Here is a 17,401-nt window from a genome sequence, read left to right as displayed (position 1 = left end):
GGCTTGTCTCTGGCTGTGGTTGTCAGACTGTCCCAGTGGTATGAAGCCTGCTGCTTTATTGGGCAGGCTAAACTGCTGAGGCAGGGCTTCTGCTGGCGCTTTGAGCTCTGCCAAAGCCAAATGGAATTACACAACAGATTTAACCCTTCAAGTTGTATGTTCTCTCGGAAAGCATGGATTCAATGGAAAATGTACTAACTGGACCCATGAGACTGTTTAATCTTTTCTAACCATGAAAAAATCTTTTGAAATCTATGTTTTGTATTATATGTACAGCTTTAGTTTAAGGTTTTATGAATTGAAAGTCATGTGTAAATGTGCTGAAATGATAGTTCTTCTGAATGTAGAGAAATAGTATATCTTCTTAACTACATCTTTTACTTGGGTTTCCCTCAAGTTTTCCTTTACCCAAGTCTAAAGTTCAAGTCTTTGCTCCAGAGGAGGAATCGCTCTCATCTGCCCCACAGTGGTCAAAGCATGTCACTGCTTCTCAGCAGATCAACAATATCTAAGGTTACTATGAAACCAGGGAGTGTATGCAAGCGTTCTCGCCACAGCAAAGTACATTTAATATGAGTCTGCAGATCAAGGGAAATCAAAGAAAAGAAATGTTCTTACTGTATTGTTACTATCCTTTGATCCCATAGGTTTAGGACGCAAAGATTTAAGCATTTGAATTGTTTTGAATGGCAAAAAAAAGGACCCAAACCCAAATGAAATTAAAAAAAATGTTAATGCTTTTTGTGTTTTTGAACTCTCTTAGGATATATTATTGCACCCTCTCAATATCACTTTGTAATTATCTTATGCAATCAGTGAAAAGACTCTTCATTTTGAGTCATTCATACCCAGGGTACATTTTAAGAGTCAGAGCAGGGTGGCAGTTATCGTAATATTTTATTGTTTTTACAGTTGTTTTAGCAGTAAAATGAAATCAGTATGTTCCAGCAATTTCCTTCTTTTTAAACCTTTAAAAGGTTATTTGAAAGAGAGTCATTGTGATGAGAAATAATTTTGTTGAATGATGTGTGTTTTTATTGTCTGAATAAGCCCATGTCACACTGCTCTGTTTCACAGCAACACAGAAACGTCCTCACAAACCGCCAACTTAAAAAAAAATTGACTACTGCATGAAGTTAAACCTTAAAAACAGCAACAATCACATCAACGTGTGTTCAGTTTGACATGGTGGCTGAATGCACAAACTAGGCTTGACACCATCTGAAAATCTTTGATTGACACTTTGGGTTTCACAATGTTTCATGCATCAAAAAAAGAGAAAAAGGGGAAAACCTTAAGCATACTTGTCAGTGTTCAAAGCAGAAACAAACTTTTTTTTCCCAAGCAACAAAACAATGTTGCAGTTTGATGTATGCTAACATACTTCTAGGTTTACGAGGATACTGATGATACGGATACACAAGAAACATATCTTAGCGTCTCACATTCAAAAGTCAAATGGAATGGTGAACTCTGTAAAACAATAAATAGGACAATGACGCTCTAAAAACAGCAGCAGCAATTAAACAGCCTGTCACAGGGACTTTTTAAAACTACAAACCAAAAACATTCTGGGACTTTTTTCACTTGAAAAAGTAATTTACAAGCACTTAAATTACTGCACATATGATCCATTCACACTGTGCTTTTAGGTATCCCTACTTTATTAAATCATTTTACACTAGTCATTGTTCTCACCAATCAGACATCTCCATAAAGTCCTCCAGCTCACTGATGGTTATTATATCACGCGGCTGATATCCTGAGTGGGCTGAGTTATCATTTTCACAACCTGAGCTTTCTGCAAGCTGGCTGTTTGTGTCACACTCTGGGAATGACTCATATGAGCCATGTGTGCTGTAAACTGCGTTATATGTTTTGTCTGTATCCTTAACCGTGTCCATGTATGGAGTCTTCTCTGGACTGTAGCGATGCCCTTCAGAGTTCTGTCCTGTTTCAAGAGCTGGGTATCCGTAGCTGTGGCTCTCCCTGTCAGCCTGTTGGTCTTGGTGGGCAGTCCCAGGAGCTGATGATCTGTGGGGGTGCATGGAGTTGAGAGGTGCAGGTTGGGGATGGTGGCCTTGATAAAACCCAACGGGCTTGCCAGCTGGAGAGGCCTGGGAGTGAGGCTGCTGTTGCAGCTTGATCTGCATTTGGGGTTGAACTTGAGGCTGTGGGCACGTGTGCTGGGGCTGAGGTTGCGAAATGCTCTGGCCAGACTCGCGGACATTCAGCTGAACATACTTTCCTGTCTCTGGGTCAAAGAAGGTCTTTGTCATCACTTGAACAGGTACGTCCACTACGAAATACTGACCAGAGCCGAGGTCTTGCAGCACCTTGCGCTGGGTCAGTGGGTAGGCCTGGGGGTAGCTGGATTCTACCTGGTACTGTGTCACTGGAGCTGGGTGTTTGGCACGATGGAGAGTGGGAGAAGAGGGAACATAAGCAACTGTCTTAGGAGCAGTATGGTGGGAAGCATGGCCAGTAGCATGAGGGGACACAGCAGGGAGGGGAACAGCGGCAGTAGCATAAGGTGAGGAAACTGGGAGGGAGATGGGACCAGTGGCATGAGGGGAAGCGTGGAACGAGCGGTGGGAGGAAGGCAAGCTAGGTCCCAAGGTTGGAGCATGAGCGAGGGAGACAGGTGGGGAAAAATGAGGGGAAGCCACAGCATGGCGGTTGGAGGAGCATACCTCAATGGAGGAGGAAGGAATACTGGACACTTCTGTCTGAACTCCAGCGGGGGTGTCTCCTTCAGGTTTGGACAACTCTTTCTTGATCCTCCGAGTAGTCAACCTTTTAGCCCTCCGCAACGCTTTTTCACTCTTTGGGGGAACAGCTGGAGGCTTACCCAAAGAACGGGACACATCACTGCTGAAGCTACAGGCTGATTCTGGTCTCTCTGAGTCATAGAGGCCTCTTAGATCTGTCAGGTCTGCTACACTGGTGGCAAAACTCTCCACATCCTCTGACATGTTGCTGATGACAGAACGGGAGTCGTCTTCCTCCAGAGCAAAGCTTTTCCTAGAATAGGGCCTGTGATAAGGGATGTGGGCTGAGTACTCCTGTGATGATGATGGGTGGAAAGCTGAGGATTCATTGATAGCTGCAAGTCTGTTTAATCCTGTGTCAGGATTGACAGGGGTTCCAGCGCTGCGTTTCATTATCTCCGGCTCTTCGTCTCCTCTCTCTGACCCCCTGTCCATGGGTGAACCAAACCTGAAATCCTCTCCGAAGTTCTTATGGAAGCGTGGTTTGACTGACTTAGTCAAAGAGGAACCTCTGATGGTATTATCCTTTACTCTGAACATTGAAGGCTTAAATCCAAGAGCAGGAGAGGAAGTGTTGGAACGGGGCAGCGATGGAGCTGGAGAGGCAGGGGCGTGTGGTCTATAAGGTCGAGTGTCATCAGCTGACTCGAGCCCTGATGGATTGTTTCTTTGTTGTGAAGGCAAAGGGGAGCAGAGTTGTCTTTCTCTGGGTTTCCTCTCAGATTCTGTTGAGATGATGGCATAGTATTGGAGAGCATCTGTCTTCTCTCTGTGAGCAGCTAACTTTTCTTCTTCTTCTCTCTTTTTAGCCTGGACTCCGTCCTCTCTTTGAGCTAGCATCTGTTCTTGGGTAACTTTCTTCTCTTCTTTCAGTGCAGCTTGGCTCTCCTTAAGGAGTCTAACCCTCTCCTCTTTGGCTTGCTTTTCTTCTCTTTGCTTTAGAGTTTTCTCTTTTTCAAAGGCTTTCTTTTCCTCTTCTACTCTTTGAGCTCTCGTCCATTCTTCTCTTTTCTGCCTTTCTCTCCTCTGCTCTTTAGTCTGCCGCTCTATTTTTATCTGCCCTTGGATGTGTTTCTTCCTTTCCTCTTCTGAAATATGAGTAGCTTTCTCCTGCTCTTGCAGATTCATTTTCTTTTCCCCCTCAATGTCAGCAAGTACCCTCTCCTCAGTCTGCTTAGCTCGCCTTTGCTCTTCAATCAAAGCCACTCTTCTTTGTTCCTCCTCTACAGCTCTCCTTTGCTGTTCTTCTTGAGCAGCTCTTCTTTGCTGTTCCTCCTCTACCGCTTTCCTTTGCTGTTCCTCTTGTGCGGCTTTCCTTTGTTGTTCCTCCTCTACAGCTCTCCTTTGCTGTTCTTCTTGAGCAGCTCTTCTTTGCTGTTCCTCCTCTACAGCTTTCCTTTGCTGTTCCTCTTGTGCAGCTTTCCTTTGTTGTTCTTCTTGAGCAGCTCTTCTTTGCTGTTCTTCTTGTGCAGCTCTCCTTTGCTGTTCTTCTTGTGCAGCTCTTCTTTGCTGTTCTTCTTGTGCAGCTTTCCTTTGTTGTTCTTCTTGAGCAGCTCTTCTTTGTTGTTCCTCCTCTACAGCTCTCATTTGCTGCTCTTCTTGTGCAGCTCTCCTTTGCTGTTCTTCTTGAGCAGCTCTTCTTTGCTGTTCCTCCTCTACCGCTTTCCTTTGCTGTTCCTCTTGTGCAGCTTTCCTTTGTTGTTCCTCCTCTACAGCTCTCCTTTGCTGTTTCTCTTGTGCAGCTCTCCTCTGTTCTTCTTGTGCAGCTCTTCTTTGCTGTTCTTCTTGTGCAGCTTTCCTTTGCTGTTCCTCTTGTGCAGCTTTCCTTTGTTGTTCCTCCTCTACAGCTCTCCTTTGCTGTTTCTCTTGTGCAGCTCTCCTCTGTTCTTCTTGTGCAGCTCTTCTTTGCTGTTCTTCTTGTGCAGCTTTCCTTTGCTGTTCTTCTTGTGCAGCTTTCCTTTGCTGTTCCTCTTGAGCAGCTCTCCTTTGCTCTTCCCCTTGCGCAACTCTTCTCTGTTGCTCTTGCGCAGCTCGCTCGTCCTCTTGCTTTTTCGCCCTCTTCTCCTCAAACTCTTTTTTCTGCTCTTCCTCCCCTCTCAAGTTTGCCCAAGTTTGCATCTTTAATTTCTGCCTCTCCTCTGTTTCTTTCATTCTCATTTCTTCTGCCCTTTGTTTTGCTCTCATCAACTCTCCTTTTTGAGCAACTCCCTCTTCTCTCTGCTTTGCTTTTCTGTCTTCCTCTGCTCTCCTCTCTGCTTCTTTCTGTTTGTCTCGCCTCTCCTTTAACTTGATAGCAATGGCCTGACGCTCTCTCGCTCTCCTCTCCTCCTCTCTCTGAATGGCTCTCCTCTCTTCTTCAGCCAGAGAAGCTTTACTTTCCTCTAACATGTGTTTTATCCTCTTGGCTCCTTCTCTTTTCTCCTCTTCGCTCCTGTATGCTCGCGCTTCCTCCAATTGTGCCATTCTGCCTTGCTTCATTGCTTTGGTTTCTTCATGCTGAGTTGCAAGCGGTTCTTTTCTTTGGTTTTCTGGCATTTGCCCCATTGGAGGATGTGAAGGAGAATTTTTATCTACATATGTCAATCCTTCAGAAGCGTTACTTGGCCTGTTGACTGCAGAAGATGAGGTTGTTGCTTGCAAAGGAGGATCGTTTGGTTTGCAGATACTTTGAGCTCCTTGACTTTTTCTTTGGGTGGCAGCTCCTGCCATTTGCTCTCTCTGAGGTGTTGGTGACTTTTTACTCTCTGTGTGATTTGCACATTTTGTGACATCATCTGACACACCCTCATTGACTTTGGCATCTAAAAGCATTTTGTCTTGTCTGTCTTTGTCCCCCAGTTTGAACATCCCTGTCCTCTGGTGTTCTTTCTCTGTAATGGGAAATACTGGCGCTTTGGGCTCTTTATTCACTTTGGCGGTCATCTCTGTCTTTGTGTTTGGCAAACTTTTCTCTTTCACAGCGAGCTCTTCTGGGTCAGCAGTGAACACAGGACGCCTGCTATGCCTAGTCTGTATTAGTGGAAAGAATCCTTCCTTTTTGTTGGGTGGGAATTCCTGAACCGTGTTCACCTCTCTGTCCTCTGAAGCAATTACTTTTAACCTGGCATAGTCTGCCAGTGCTGATATCTCAGGTATTGTCGATACCCTTTCTTTTGGTTTAACTTCAGGCTTTCCTTTACTCGTACTTTCCCTTGTGGGGTGGGAATTTCTTGGACTTTCCATTGCTGATAAACTGGAGGGGTTCTCTGTGTGATGTTTTCTGATGTGATCAGCTTGACCTGGCTCCAGCTTTTTATTATTACTCCATTTCTCCATGGGACCATCAGTCTGTTTTGAAGCCAACTTATCTTCCCAATTTTTCCTTTTAACGTTCTCATCTTGAATGCTTACTGAACTTGAATCCATTGTTTTCCTTTTACACTGATCCAGAGTGAACACAAAGGCTTCATTTTTTCCATCCTTGTTTGAGTCATCGCTGATAGCACTCTTGTTTGGTAGTGTCCCTGGAAGTTCCCCTCCCTTTGATGTATCTTCAACAGTTGCACTATTGTTATGTTGTACACTGCTTGTTTCTGTTGCCCCTTGCACTTGAAAGTAGTCTCCTTCTACTGGTTGTGTATTTGATTCATCCACCACCTTTTTCTTTACTTTGTCATTTTCAGCTTGAGTACTGTCATTAGCTGCATTTGTGCTGTTCTGCTGATTGCTCATTTTCAATGAATCAGACAGTTTTCTCACACTGGACAACACCTGTTGTACTCCTAATTTGTCTTTCAAACTGTCAGTCATCCTCTTCTCACTGCTCGCTGGAGTGAGATCTTTGGTGCGGTCTTCACAGTTTAAAGTGTTTGCTGCAAAACTAGATGAGGCAGCTTGTTCATGTTCATTAGTCTGCACCCCATGAGCAGGTAAAGCTGTGACGTGGTGTTTTCCAGACATTTTCACGTTGTCCCTCTCAGTTACTGCTGCCACTACCCTGACGGCAATGCTGTCAATATGCACATTATCGTCCCCTTGAGTATTTTCTTCAATGTTTGTCACGTCATATTGATGTTTTGGAGATACGTGTCTGTTTTTATTCTCTGTTAAACTGTTGGAAGGACTGGCTTTGTTGAATGCTGGTGTTGAGTCATGTCTCCTGTCCTTGAGTGGTGGTGCTTTCTTGCTATCTGTGTTATTGCCTTTGGATTGATTTATATCATGTGTCATATTTCCTCTCTCTGATGGCTGGACGTTGTGTTTCATCAGAGTTTCAGCGTCATGCTTGCTGATTCCTGTGTTCACCACTTTGGCATTAAAGTTCTCATTTGTGTGTGCTGTTTGCATTTTTTGTTGATTTTTTTCCTCAGTCTTTGCTGATTTCTCTTTTGGTGTTCTATCTCCATAGTCCTTCATTCCTCTTGCCGTTATCTTATGTTTGTTGAGGAGGGGTTGAGTTTCAGCTTTATTTTGAGCAGGCACAGTGACTGTCACACCTTCTTCAGCCAGGGGCTCTGGTTGTGTTTCCCTTTGGGGTTTTGCATTTATAGTAGAACCCTCCTGCTGGAGATCAGTCCTTTTCTCAGTGACATTCACGGTGACATCGTTCTTTCTTGTCTCTGAGGTTGAAGTTTCTTGCACATTTTCAGGACAATTTTTTACAACAACTGTAGCCTCATCTTCTGTTTCCTGTACAATCTTTGCCTCCTTTGAAGATGTATTTCCTATCTCTGAATTACTGCTCTCTTTCTCTGTTGCATTTATTTGGTTTTGAGTGTTGTTATTCCACTGACCAATGCTCACAGACGGTTTTCTTTCTCGGACAGTTACCATTATTCCCATAATTTGCAAACTGTCATCTACCACAGGAGTCTCTTTCTGACCTAAAATGATGGAAGGTGATGAGTGCTCATTCGCTGCTTCTTTACTTTCAGCCTTTTCTGTCGTCACATGTTTGGAGCTTGCAGGTTCGACTCCTGTAGCTTGTGATGGATCCTTTTTCTTTCTGTTGAGAATGTCAGTGTTTATGGCTGGATTGTCTTTGGCTTTCTGTTTCCCAGACATTTCTGCACAATTTGCTTGCTGTTTTTCTTGGTCTATCTTTGGTGCCTGCTCTTTGTTTTGCATTGGTGACTTAATCCCATGTTGATTCTCTTGCTTTTGATTTTGCACCAAGCCCTCGGTCGTGCTTACGGTATAACTTTCTGTCTGTTTTGTTTGTCTGGGTGGTTCTGCCACATCACCTTTGCTTTTCAATGGCTTTTTTGTAGCTTCTTTCTTTAAATCTTCTGCTATCTGAATTGCGGTTACTGCAGACGTGACTGGTACTGTAGCAGAGCTCGGAGGTGAAACTGACTTAACTGGCTCCATCTGTACTCCTGAAATTTCCATCTGATGCTTTGGTGTAATATTGCTGGACATTGTGCTTTCATGCTTTTTAGACACCTCCTGTGAGGGTGGCCTTTGTCGTATATTGACACTCTGACTACCTGCTAATTGTTTGGTAGAACTTTTGCCTATAATCCCATCTCGCATTGCGAAACCCTTTTCTTTAATTGCTGAAATCTCTTTTTCAGCATGAGCTTTTATTTTTGAGGTCAGAATCTCCTGCTTGGTCTGAGCTCTCTCTTTGTGCGACAATGTTTTGGGAGGGGTAACATGCAGATCCTTTCCTGGGCCAACACTGTGCTCAGCTGATTTAGGTTTTCTTTCAAGTTTAGCCAAATTAAAATCTTTTTGCTCTGAGACACCAGCATCTTTCGCAAGGTCACAGTTTTCCACTTTTTCTACACTGTCATTCTTCACTTTATCAGTAACAGTGTCACCATTTCCTCTTTTATCTGCATTGGTAGGAAAATAATTTGCACTGGATAATTTGAATTCTTTGGATGATTCATTGTAAACATACTGACTTTCTGCCACTTTGCTCGATTTTAAGCTGCCGACTTCCTTCTTAGTTTCTGTGCCAGCTGTTGTAAATTTGCATGTAGGGCTATGTTGATCTTTTGATTTATCGTTACTTATCGTCTTTGGTTTATCAAGAGACGAAACTTGAGTTTCATTGCCATCATTTGAGGAAATATTTCCTGAAGTCGACACATTGTTTCTGTTTATTGAAACTGTATTAATAAAACCATATTTCCCTCTAAGACTGTAAAAATCATCTGCCCCTCTATCAGTGTGTCCGCTGCCATTTCTGACAGCTGTATCTTCCTTCTGTTGGTGCATTTGTGCTGCCTGATGCTGCTTTTTGTCATCTTCATTTTTATAGACATTTAAGCTTAAAGGGACACTCTTCTTTGCACTGTCATCGTCTTTTATGATGACAGTTTGTCTGACTTTCTGTTTTTGCTCGCCTCGCATCTTCTCCTTTATTTTGGCTAACTCTGCTTTAGCTTTAGCTAACTCGGTTTTGACTTGCTCAACTTTATCTGGCTCACTTTTGACCTGTAGTGTCGCAGTTAATTTTGCTGAGAGCTTAGCTGACCTTTCCTGCATGTTCTCTGTTTTCGTCAGCTCTCGCTCCACTTTGTTTTTTTCCAACTTTGCCCGTTCTGCTTTTCTCTCTTCAGGTTTTGGATCTTTGCCTGCACTTCTCTGGGTTGTAGATTGCTCTGGATTTACTCGACCCACATGAATTGAATCTTCCTCATCCTTTGTCTGTCTAACATCCACAACTTTAATGTGGTCTGTTTTGACCTTTTCCACTTCAACTTCTTCTGTCTTCACTTGCTCTGCTTTGGTTTCTTGTTCTTTCATGTGCTCGGTTTTTGTTTGTTCTGCTTCGGCCTGTTCTGCGTTAACCTTTTCTGTTCTGAATTGTTCTGCCTCCATCTTCCCTCTTTCAACTTGTTCTGCGTTTATCCATTGTTCCTCAGCATGGATCCTTTTTCCTGTGCCCTGCTCAGTTTTATGCTGCATTATTCCTGCCTGCCCAGCCTGCTCGCCCTTTGCTAGTTTGATGTTTATGTGTTCTTCTTTTAGCCTTTCTGTTTCAGCTTGTTCTGCTTTGACCTGCTTACACTGCTCCTCTCTCATGTGTTTTCCTCCTGCTTCCTCTGTAATATTCCTTGGCTCATCTGTTGCCTTCTGTACTCTGGTTTGCTCAACCTTTGTCCGTTCTTCTCTGACCCTCTCGGCTTGTTTTTCCCTGATTTGTTCTGCCTTTTCTTGTTTTACCTTCTCGTGCTGTGCTGGTTCTGATTTGGCCCATTCTGTTTGGACTTTTTCTGAACCAGTCTGCCCCGCTAAAATTAACGCAGACGATTCTGCGTTGGGCTGCTCCACTTGAGCCCACTGCTGAGCCTTTGCCATCTCTGTTTGGGCGTGTTGTGCTTTCATATGTTCTGCCATGGCCTGATCAGCCTTGACCTCAACAAACTGTCTGTCTTTCATCTGCTTTGTCATTGTGGGGGCAGATGTGTTGTCAAGGTTAGATGATGAATTTTTCTGTATATTATATTCAAACTGTGTTTTACCTTCTGGTGGCTGTAGACTTTGCATTTCATGCCGCTTTGGGATTTGCATGTATTGTTTCCCCTGACTTGTTTCTTGCACAGCCATATGTTTGTCTTCAATAGGATGAAATGCATGTTGACCTGTGTATTCTTGATCAGCATATCTGTTGTAATTCTGTGTCAAATAATGATCTTTCATTTTATTTTCCTCATTATTCACAGAATATTTTTTAAGTACATTGTCGTCCCTGAATCCCAAAGGTGGCTGCTGTCCAGAATATGCTGGATTTTCTACAGAGTCGTGACTAAATGAAGATTGTGGGACTTGGTTTGAAGTGTTAGTGTTGACTAAACCAGCCTTTTTATGAGATATTCCAACACCAAAACTCTCCCTCATCTCTATTTTCTCAAGTTCTTTATTTATACTTGGCAGATGTTCTTGTCTCATCTTTTCCATGAAAGCATCTGTCTCTTGTTTCCATGGAGATAAAGCTGCTTTCAGACTGAACCTTTCTGTGTCTTGGCTGTTTGTCTGTCTCCACTTATCCTGTGAGGACACATTATTGTAATCATGTTTGTTGTCTTTGAGTGGCTCATATCTATCCACCTTTGTGAATACCCTTCCTGCTGTTTCATTAAAAGCTTGTTCAGTATTTGCACCGCTCATGAAATGTTCTCTGCTTTGATTGTTGTCAGCATTTAGCCTTGGTGTGTCTGTAGCTGTATAAGACGGTTTAAGTCTGTATACATCCCCTTCTAAACTTCCTACATGATCTATCACGCCTTGCTTATTGGGAGCAAATGATGCTAAATCTTCCTGGAGATTCTGTCCATTAGCCAGCTGATTGCTGATGTAATTTCCAGATATGAAGCCAGTGAACCCAGGGTGATGAACCATCTGACCTTGCATCTGAACTGTTTGGCGATCACTAAAAGTGTATTCTGGATATTGGCCTGTTGCAGATTGAGAATTTTTCATTTGGAGTGGCAATCCAGAGCTATGGTACTGGTTTACAGCAGCATTTGTCCTGCTGGATTCTTCTTGCTGGGGAAATTGAATGTCTGGAGCGGGAAAATCTGGGATATCTATCACAGTCTCTCTTGGATCTTGGAAATGGGGCTGTTTGTTTTTCTCCAGCGTCTCCAAGCCTTTAAATTTAGTAGGACTGTAGGTGCTTTTTACTCTCTTCCTGTTGTCTTTGAGGTTGAAGAGTAGGCTTGTGGCGCGGGATTTGTAGCTGGACATCCGAATGTCAGGAGTGGCTCCCCTGCTTTCAGCTCGGACTGGAGGATGCTCCACAGGTAGAGGAGAAACTCCATGCTGCTGGAAATCTGCTGTCTCGGCTTCTTGATGTGCAGCGACTAAAGGTGTGAGCAGCTGGCTGATGTTAAAGGGAGTTGTGCGTGTGCTTCTGCTAACAACATTTGGTGCCACTGTTCCTGCATTGTTGCTGAGGGAAATTGAATTATCACTCATACCAAGCACTCCTTGTTGATTCTCTATCACTCCTGTGGTGTGTGTCATCATTTTGATTTTTTGCTGGAGGGCTTTGACGGAGCTGATGGTGTCCCGGACACGTCGAGACATCTCGATGGTAGGTGATGCAGTTGATGGACGTTGGGAGTGAAGCCTGTTAGCTCCTAGGCTCTGGGCCCGCTTCCTGTGAGGGTAATGACCTGCCAACTCCGACTCACAGCGTTTCTCCACAGCTGACGCTCTCTGCTGCATGGTGGATGTTGAGGTGGAGCGTGCAGGAGTTGGGGGAACCACAGGTGCCAAGTTACCCCTTGGATATCTGTTACCCCTGTAAGGACCCTGCGGTTGATCCTCCAGTGAAAGTTCCTTGTACATTGGAGTCTCGTACCATTTAGGGAACTCTGAACAGTGCATAAAGCCCGAGACTTCTCCCTGCTGAAAGGGAAACCTGTTATGATCCCTCCACACCTTGAAGGGACTAAACTCACTGTGTATAAAGAAGTTGGAGTTACAGTTGACCTGTGTTGACATGCTGTGTTTACTGTGCAAAGAGCTCATTAAAGTAGTTGCAGAATTGTGAGACATGTGAGCCACTGCTGCTACTTCAGAGGAATAGAAGTTGGTGTCTCGGGATGAGAATGGGCCAATGGAGGGATAATGACTGTTGTTGAAATTTTGCTGGTATGATGTAGAGAATTCAGAAAGTTCCCTTTGGATACTCATGAGAGCTGATTTGTCCCAGCTTGTCTCATCACTCCACTCTCTGAGTTTGTCATCCATTCCTGCTCCATCCCTCTGTCCCTCAGAGTTGAAAGCTCTGATGAGAGAGGAAACTCTGGAGCGGCTTCTACGCTGCTGTGAATTCAACTCTGTGGCTCCATTGCGGAGGAAGGACAGCTGCTCCTCCCTCAGAGACTTTTCCTGTTGAGAGGTTTCCACAAAGGAGTGCTGGAATGTGGCAGAAACCCTCCCCTGTGTCCTTTCCCCGTACACCTCCCACTGTGGATCTCTGTGGATCTCAGCGCCATACATTCCTCCGTGGATCCAGTCCTGTCCATACTGCTGCAACCTGAGGCTGAAGTTCTCGTGTGCAGCTCTCTTAAGTTCCTCCCTCTCTCTGTCCTCTCTGTCCTGGCCACCTTGGCTGAAGGCCAGCTGTCTGTCTCTCTGGGTGCAGGGTGAAGACAAGCAGAGGTCCGAGTCATTGTAAACAGCCTCATCTCCAATGCAAAGACTCCTAAATGCTCTGTCTGTCAGGTTGCTGACCTCACGATCGTTCTCGTCCAGGAACGACCCACCGCTGGAGGTGTCGCTGTAGCCTCCATCGCTGTGCTTTCGATGCCCGCCACTCTTTCGACTCGAGCGGCGCTTCTCAACTGAGGTCATGATGCAGGGTCGCTAACGAAGAACTCTTTTTTCAGTTGTTCAGTCATTCATACAAACACAGACCTCAAAATGATACACTCTGTCTGCTGCAGGAACCAGAGTTTGGGGCTCCTGGTCAGGATTTTGTAAAGCCAGTAGCTCCTATGGCATTGTGCGTTTTAGTTGACCTCTGTCCAAAACAATCCTGGCATTTGTTGTTTTCCTAAAGGAGAAAAGAAAGGAGAATGGACAGTGTTGTAATAGTTTTTGTATGATGTGGATGATGTATTTCAACCTTGATCTTAAGCCTAAAATATACACAATATTTTCTCTAATGCTTGATCAAAAAAAAACTGTAACTGATTTGTTGTGGTGCTCAATTTATCATAGCCGGCCTTGTTAAGGAACATCTTTCCTGTGCGTTAAGCAGCAATGTACTGTATGTGGTTCTGAAAACAGCTCTGTAAATCCTTCCACTCAATCACTCTGACCTTCAGAGACATGTTGTGAATAAAACTTCACTGTTGCCAGGCACAGGAAAGGCAGCCTCACGTGAACTATTTTAGGTAATCAAGAGCACACACGCAGGGACACACACACACAAAGCTAAATACTGATATTGATTTAGCAATAATCCGCAGTAGGAATGAACATAAGAGCTTAGAGGATGTAGACAGAAGTTTAGACTTCAAGCTGTTTTCTCTTTGAGTTAACGAGGAAAAAAAAAAACTGGTTCAGACGTGTCAAGTGTGACAAACTGAAAACTAATATTGTAGTAAACCCCCTTTGGTTTTAGTACAGTGCAGAGAGAGCCAGTGGAAAGCAGACTAAAATGTCCTTAAGTAGAAGTGGTACTAATTTGAGATTTTTGAGGTAAAATTAGAAAGTTTACTGCAGGAATCTAAAATGTTTTAATTTCATATCAAAGCCAAATGTATTTGATTTACATTTCCCTAAAAACATTAACATTAAATCTAAAACATTTTTCATGAAAAAAACCAGGTGCTTCTGGTGTGTAAATCTAAAACATTCAAGGCCACATGTGAGTGCTGTTGACACAATTACTTGTTTTGTTTTTTTATTATTCTCACAGCTGCCCATTGTGCACTGCTCGTGTTGAGCCCTCAAAACTGCACCGAACTACATTAAAAAAAATGTGTCATTAATATTATGTAAAACATACAAACGAAAAATTAAAATATTTATTTATACCCCCTCTGTTGTATTTTAAATCAAATGTTTGTAGATTTAGAGGCAGCGAGGTCATACCATTGGTACGTTTTGGTTGACTACACTGCAGCTGCCAGGCAGCCGTCACCTTGCTAAGAATATCCAGTGATTCATTGATATCTTCTCACCTGGAGACTAGCCATCTCCCACAGCTACTCAACACACTGCCACACTGACCACTTAAGTCAGCATCAAACAAAACTGATGCAGAGATGAAATGAGGTTTAAAAATATCATGCAACACTGTGCAGAATACAACGAACGTTTGACAGGAGCATTGTCTTTACATTGTCTCCTTATACTCAGTAAAAGCATCTTTTTCAGATATTAAAAAAAAGCATTAAGAACTCATTCAAAAATAATTTAAACTGTCTTTTAGGTGTCTGCCTCAGTACAACACATTCAGTGCAACAGAGAAAGACAGATGAATTTATACATCATAAAAAGGCATTACAAAAACATGCACAGTTATGGTAGCTGTCCCTAATATGAGTCCCTTTTATGTAATAATAATCTCATGTCAAACTGTCAGGGTGATTTGTGTTTATTCTTGCATGTGACAGGTTTATTTTTGTCCAGTGACGGGCCTCTAACTCTAAAACCTGACACCAAAGAGGACTCTTTTTTTCAGAGGGACGCTGGTCCAAAGGGACACTCACCAGCCACAAATGTGTTACTTCTGAAAACAGAAAGGACTAAATGTTTATAAATGTCATTAACTGTCAGTGTAATAAAATCAAATTCTGTCAGTGGAGTTAAACACTTCACAATTCCTTCAGTAAGTAAGTGTGTGTTTTTCTTTGGAGATTACAAAAGAGAATTTAGTCACTGCTTTTAATTTATGTATTTGCAAGAGAAGGCTGGCCATTACAATTAAACTCATTGAAATTGCATGCTTGTATGGCAGTTGTTGTAACTTTTCTCTGGTATTTTTTTTTTAACTGTCGATGTTTGAATATGAACAAGAATGCATGTGAGCTCTTGCATTACCTTTCAGTTTTATAATCCATATTTTGGGCCTTATTGTAAACTCCCCAAAAGGCCCCGTCTCTCCCCAAAAAAGGCCTTGCTGATCTGATCCTGCCCCGTCACCTCTCTGTCAGCTCCGGCTCTCTACTAACAACAGTCCAAAGCAAAAAACAATGTAGTCCACAGTCAGGTCTTTGAGCATCTGACCAGCAGCAGGCGGCAGGGCTCCGGCCTGGAGACCAGACAGAAATAGAGGAGTCGTCCCAGAGAGAGTGTCCACCATGGGGAATAGAATGAGAGCTTGAGCTAGCATGCAGGTCTGCGAGATCCCTCGGTGTCGAGTGTCAGACGGATGAAACAAACAGCCTGGCTACTATTTATAAATCTGGACGGCTACTGTTGACCATTAGCTGCCGGAGGTAACTGTCAGTAAACTGTCTGAGGGGTTTGTGGCGTCTAAACCAGGAGAACAAACTATTTTCCTGAAGATGTGTTATTATTATGGGTGTTGGGTTGTGTGTGTGTGTGTGTGGGGGGGGGGGGGGTGCCCTTCTGGGAGACATAAATAACCTCACACTGAAGTGCCACCCTCTTCGTGAACAAACCTTGACAAGCACAGTCTGAAGTGTCAACAAGTGGCTCGTGGTCACCACCGACAGACTTGAATGAAGCTTTCTGTTCAGCAAATGACAGAAATGTTTTGGCAGCCTTGCATCTATTTCCTTTCACAGAGATCCTTTAATGCAACCTATCTAATGGGTTCCTTTTAGCATGAATTCTACATCCCCTTTATTACAGTATTTAAATCATGCATCTCTAATCTCCCTGACTACAGCCTCACTCAACCCCCAGCAGAAAAGGCCATGAGGCAGAGGAAGGGGAGGAACTGTACCTCCCCCTTTCACCCCCATCACCCTCCCCTCCTTTAGCCCGCTGCTATAATAGGAGATTGCTGCAGCAAATAGTTTCCTGGGATTCTTGGCAGGTGTAGGGCTGGCCGGGCCGGATGATGGACACACACACATGGGCCTTAATGGAGACGCACTCCTCCACACATCACACATGCCCACACAAGCACACACATACACACAGCTCACTAAACTTTTTTTTTTTTTTTTTTTTTTTTTTGGAGGGGGAGGGGGGCTGAGGCAATCCCTTTTTTTAACTAATATTTTTCCTCCTGTCTAAACAACCTCCACCTTTCACCCACACAACCTTCTCATCCACCATTTTCCTCTCCACCTTGGACTGTTGACAGTCACTAATTTACAGCTCTAGATTTCCTTCACGCATAGGAAACTGTCAGATTCACACTTCATCCAGAATTTGCAACGAGCTGCCATTACATCCTGTTTTGCTTCTTACTTTTGGACCTTCAATACTGAGCACTTGTAAAAAAATTTAAAAAAAAAATGTATTACTAAAATGTAGTTTAAAAAACTTCCTTCGGCAAAAAAATATTCAGTGTCTGTTTATTCAAAATGCTAAATTTCCCCACTGAGGTTTGAAATGAAGCCTGTTGTGGGGAGTCAAGACAAGTTTCCTGCTCACTACATCCCTCTAGTGGGAAAACGGAGAACATACATCTAGCTCTGTGCTCTGTACTGAAATGTTGACTTTTTTTTATACTTAGCTCTCAAGCTTTTGTACAATGAAACATACCCACTTTGCTTCAAAATAGTTAAATTGGGAAGCTACTGAGGACCGTAAGTATTGATCTCAAACGCTGAGGATGCTTCTTCCCTTCCCTGCTGAGTAAGGAGGAGCAGAGCTGTGGCAATGGCAGACAGCAGACAGGCACATTACTCGCTGCATTAAGATATGCTTTCTTTGTGTAATCTCCGTTCAGAAATGAGCTTAATTGATTCTAATTGATTGATTTATTGATCAGCAGGAATTAAAAGCAGAGATGCTTCTTTAGTGGGGTGTTCTGTCCCTTTAGTGGACCAGGCCTGAATGCACTTTGTCTGAATGTCTGACTTTGGAAGTTGTGTCTGAATAGTAAAAATTTTAGTGCAGCACCTAATGTCAAGCTAAAGAATTGTATAACTGTGCCAGTGTTTCTGGAGTGTACAGTCGCTCTCTCTGTGAGTCTTAGATTGTCTGCGTGTGTCTGTGGACGGGTGCATGTGCACGACTTCTCCCTGTTTCAG

The 17,401-nt window shown here is 43.4% G+C and overlaps 1 protein-coding gene across 2 annotated transcripts; it reads right to left on the bottom strand.

The window, feature by feature from the left end:
* Positions 1-878: 878 nt before the first annotated feature.
* On the bottom strand, positions 879-15,716 carry cunh10orf71 (chromosome unknown C10orf71 homolog). Of its 2 annotated transcripts, XM_069717886.1 has the most exons (3): positions 15,270-15,716; positions 2,694-13,272; positions 2,313-2,401 (listed from the first exon to the last, which is right to left on the bottom strand). In XM_069717886.1, exons 2-3 carry the CDS (start codon positions 13,068-13,070, stop codon positions 2,393-2,395), a joined length of 10,386 nt encoding a protein of 3,461 aa, XP_069573987.1. In that variant the 5' UTR covers positions 13,071-13,272; positions 15,270-15,716; the 3' UTR covers positions 2,313-2,392. The 2 variants fall into 2 exon arrangements, with proteins under 2 accessions (XP_069573986.1, XP_069573987.1); XM_069717885.1 differs by having other exon boundaries at positions 879-13,272.
* Between the last annotated feature and the right edge of the window lie 1,685 nt (positions 15,717-17,401).

Source organism: Brachyistius frenatus, unplaced genomic scaffold (assembly GCF_029030835.1).
Source record: "Brachyistius frenatus isolate BFR_SWC_R1_liver_20210118 unplaced genomic scaffold, ASM2903083v1 Contig_183, whole genome shotgun sequence".
Taxonomy (NCBI): domain Eukaryota; kingdom Metazoa; phylum Chordata; class Actinopteri; family Embiotocidae; genus Brachyistius; species Brachyistius frenatus.
This window is presented reverse-complemented; position numbering and strand designations above follow the sequence as displayed.

Bases quoted from the DNA above. Each gene is read 5' to 3' on its own strand.
- cunh10orf71 (XM_069717885.1), bottom strand. From the start codon at position 13,070: ATGACCTCAGTTGAGAAGCGCCGCTCGAGTCGAAAGAGTGGCGGGCAT.